This window comes from Squalius cephalus, assembly GCF_949319135.1.
Source record: "Squalius cephalus genome assembly, chromosome: 7".
Taxonomy (NCBI): domain Eukaryota; kingdom Metazoa; phylum Chordata; class Actinopteri; order Cypriniformes; family Leuciscidae; genus Squalius; species Squalius cephalus.
The window spans coordinates 4,940,424-4,944,953 of record NC_137128.1 but is presented as its reverse complement, the minus strand read 5'-3'; the positions used below and the strand labels follow the sequence as shown (position 1 = coordinate 4,944,953).

The following is a 4,530-nucleotide window of genomic DNA, read 5'->3' as shown; positions in this document are numbered from 1 at the left end:
AATGCCTTTTTAATGCCATTTTTTTAAATTTTAATGCCATACACGACCCGTGACTAACCACGGATATTATATATATATATATATATATATATATATATATATATATATATATATATAAAATCTTTTTTTCTTTTTTTTTTTTAATAGACATGTCCCAAATTATGAATTGCAACCATTCAGTTTGACGATGATGCAATGATGAAACTATATAACTCTGAACTGAATTAGAAATGGCTCAGGAAGCAGCTTAATTAATTGTCAATTTATTTGGAGATATTTCAAAATTAGCAAAAAGAGAATTATTGTATTTTATAATTATTTTATCATCACAAAAACAGCTCTTCAAAAAGCTCAACTTTTAAAACGCTGGAACTTAATGTATTCAAAGTACATACATGTAAGCAAGAGCTATAGAAATTGCACAGTCATTTACTGTGTAAATAAGTTCATTAAGGCATGTGCCTTAATTCAGTCGATTTTAGTTCCAACTCTGACTCAACATTTTTCAATTCACAGCACTTTTCCTTGAATCTCCTCCTCAGAGTATTAGATTTTGTTATCATTTCAGCCATGAGCGTTTTCGATTTGTTTTCGGCCTGCTCAGCTAGTTGATCAGCGTCCTTCTGAAGGCTGGCGCACACCACCGTCAACACCCCCTTTTTCTTTTTCAGTTCTTCCAACTCATCTTCCAAAGCTTTTCTCTTTAGTCCACGCATGGCACCTTCTCTCTTCCTCCTCTCCTCATCAAGGTAGATCCTGTATCTGGTCCTGGCTGAGGCTACAGAAGCCAGTAGTTCCTTTGTAAGGGGCACTTTGAGAACCCCCCCCCTAAAGCATGTACTTGGTCACAGACAAGTCTCTGGGCCTCAACAGTTTCTTCTTTTATGTTGCATGTCTCTACTTCCTTGTTCACGGAGAAGCCTCTCTCTACCGTAGCTTGCCCATGAGATAACAGCAGGAGGCGTTGAATGAAACTCCGAAGCTCAGGATAAGACGCGTTGAGAGTTTGGTGAAGGAAAGTATCAAGTCGTTGCTCCATGGGTTTGAAAGAGAGGAACTCCTCACTTTTGCCATGCAGAGAGAGAAAGCTGTCAAACTGTTGCACAACAGCATCACCTGCAATGGACAAACACAAAAAAGACATCACATCAATTTAAATGGATGGTTATTTATATATCTGGTAAAGGATATTGATGTAAATGTATTTGTTTAATCTGAGTTTGAACATGAAAGGAAGACTAATCCATATAAAATATGTAACATCTAATTATTTACTGTATAAGCCCATATTATACTCCCATATCATACTATTTTTAAGAAAGCACATTTAAAAACAAACTTAAACTAATCTTCAAAATGTTCTTATGATCAAAGTACTGAGAACACAGCTTATGCATACTGTGCTGTGTGTAACCTTTATTTTCCTATAATATTCCTACCAGCTGAAACTCCTCCTGTCAACTGCTTGTCCTACAGAAATCTTTGAACTAGAGACTTCATCTTTCCCTTGCACCATTCTGGGTCTCTGCTCATGACGGAGGGGTCTAAGCATCCTATCTGCCTGACAGTGGGGTATTTCAAAGGGCTCTTTTCTTGCATTTTCTTAACGATTCTGGAGAGGCACATTATGCAGTCCCTTCTAAATTCGAGGACAGTGAGGTCACCTACTCTGTTGCTTGATTTGCTCTGAAGAGCCTTTCAAAGAGGGATAGCACACATCATGTTAGTTATATAGTAATATATCAGGCATGTTTAAAGTTTATGTATACATCATAGGCGTAATTTGCGGGTGGGACGAGTGGGACATATCCCCACCACTTTTTGCCAGGGTCGATATTGTCCCCACCACTTTTTAAAACATCTCGCGGCACAAATGTACCAATTCTACAAATAAATAAAACATCTCAGTTAACTGGCAGAGCATTCATTTAGTCGTTTTTTAAATAAGAGATGATCTAGCGCTGAAATGTGTTTTTTAAATCAAGTGATCTAAGTGCTCGTTGCCGCTGCGATCAGAGGCATGGATACAGTGTTTTCTCGTGTGGCTCGCACACACTCCGCACTGATCTATGTATTTATTCACACGAAAATTCTCGCACTGACAACATATATTAGGCTACATCTCATTAAACGACAAATTTAAACGCCATGTAGCCTACTATTTAAATCGATTGCTGGACATCGTAATGTTATTGTACATATGATATATCTGATTTGTATAAGCAACCCCCACCCCACCCACTTTTTAAAACAAAGTTACGCCACTGGTATACATAAACAGTAACAATGCATTACCTTAAGGACAGATTCAGCACCCAATCCAATGTCAGTGTGGCTTGCATTGACCCAGTTCTTCTGGTCATCAGTGTCAAGTTTGGTCAGTTTAAAGGGAGTGATGTCTTGGAGTAGCTCCCTTTTGATGAAACATCTCACCAGACTCTACAAAAAGGAAAAACAAATTTGTCTAATTATTTAGCATACTGTTAACGAGCTTTGTTATTCCATCCTACACAGGTTATTCAATGTGGTATGCCCACTTCAAAAGTCATCATAAAACAAAAGATTAAGCCATTAAAACGAAGCAGAAATGAGATTATTACCATCATTAACTCTGTCAAGTCTCTGCACAGAAATGGTAAGACTGGCTCATCAGTCTGGTATTTCTTCAAGAATGGACAAAATGTTCTGGACAGTGCCATGAAAAACTGAAGTTTGGCTAAGATCAGGGGATCTTTATTTGCTGCTTCAATTGTATCAAAAGAAGAGGTTCCAGGGTTTGGTAGTTCTTTTCTACGGACTGCTTCGACGTATTCTTTCAGCTTTGGCCATACCTCAATGGCTCTCTCTGCAACAGGCAGATTTTCTACCCATCTGTGCCCACAGAAGGGGAGTGGAAAAAGAGATGTGCCAGTAAGTTTTGTATAATCTTCCCTTCTTGCAGGAACATTGTGAAAAACATAGTGCATTGCTCTCAGAAGTTTCTCGATATTCCACGTGGAGAAGCCAGTCTTGAATGAATTGTGTACCGTGTGCAGTCCACAGCTCCCAAACGAAATTAGCTGCCGACCTCCATGTAGTTCACCATGTTCTTGCTGGAGATTATTGAGGAACTTAAAGTTCACGTTGGGGCCATCCATACTAATCGAAATGAGATGTTTCAGGTCTAGTAGGTGCACACATTTCTGAGAACAGAAATAAATAAATGATGAGACACCAACAAAAAATGCTGAAAAGATGATACAGACATGTTTGGTAATTGAAAATGTTCTTTAATTAAAAAAAAAAAAAAAAAAAAAATATATATATATATATATATATATATATATAAAAAGAATTAAAAAATAACCACTATCAACAAGAAATAGGAATCACTGAAGAATTGGTGCAATGGATCACAAGACTCACAGTTCAGATAATACAGTTTGTGAGTCACGGATCAGATCATTCTTTTGGATCAGCGCAAAAACAACAACTTAGCTTTCCATTTATTACTTGGACAACACTTTCAAAAATTAATATAAATTTCAAACATTATTAAAGACAATAAATAGTAAGTAATAATATAAGCACAAATAAAAACAACAGAGAAAAAAAAAGTGTTTCAAGGTATAATAAGGTTTGGAATTAGGGTGAGTAATTAACGACTCATTTTGGGTGAACTAACCCTGTAGAGTGCATTGTCCAAACTCCTATTTTTTTTCTTTTTTCTGAAGTTATTCTGAGGAAACATGCTTAATTTAATGAATTTATGATGCTCGGTGGCCTAACAGCAAATTATAAACCATTATAATGACAAAATGATTGATAAACAAATGAATGATAAACAATTATATGACAAAATGAAGGCTGCAACTAAGGTTGTCCACTAGACGGAGACATAGCATAAAAAGTCTAATCTTTTTCTTTCAGTTTCTAATCAGTTAGAATGACATAAATGCAAGAACAAAAGAACAATTAGGCTATATTACTTTGAAATGGTGCAGTAGATCCTCACTCTTTGAATGTCCCATGAACTGTGATCCCAGATAACGGGACTGGACACAACCAGCCTCCCAAAATCGAACATGGACATCTAGTTGTTTATTTTTTGTTGAGTGGTTTAAACTCTCATCAAACATCAAGACAAATGGTCCTGCATTGTTAACTGCAGTAATCAGTTGATTTTTGAAGTATGGGGCAAGTCCAAATTTTAAAATGTAGCTGGTTTTGTCCTTGCCACAAGAGAAAGATTTGACGATTTCAGAATCAGGAAACATTGCCTGAAACAACTCAGAAACACCTTCATTGGACGCGTAAGAGTGGTGATGGACAGCTGTGTTCAGACACCAGAGCACCTCCGCCTGCAGAGTCGCATTCGAGCCAAACGTTTATCGAATGTCGCTCGATTTTGCTGTGGTAATGTTAGCTGCTCCACAAACGTTGGTGACAGCATCAGTTGTCGTCGTAACGTTACTACTTGTAGATTTGTCGGTCACGCCAAAGTAACTAGACATAGTAGTTTGCTGTCTTACTCTTACCGCCGATTTGTGG

The 4,530-nt window shown here is 37.3% G+C and overlaps 1 protein-coding gene across 2 annotated transcripts; it reads right to left on the bottom strand.

Moving 5' to 3' along the window:
• Positions 1-869: 869 nt before the first annotated feature.
• On the bottom strand, positions 870-4,530 carry LOC307161568 (uncharacterized protein). Of its 2 annotated transcripts, XM_079876405.1 has the most exons (4): positions 3,969-4,530; positions 2,601-3,182; positions 2,296-2,439; positions 870-1,116 (listed from the first exon to the last, which is right to left on the bottom strand). In XM_079876405.1, the coding sequence occupies exons 1-4, from the start codon at positions 4,254-4,256 to the stop codon at positions 928-930; spliced, it is 1,203 nt and encodes a 400-aa protein (XP_079732531.1). In that variant the 5' UTR covers positions 4,257-4,530; the 3' UTR covers positions 870-927. The 2 variants fall into 2 exon arrangements, with proteins under 2 accessions (XP_079732531.1, XP_079732532.1); XM_079876406.1 differs by lacking the exon at positions 3,969-4,530 and having other exon boundaries at positions 2,601-3,228.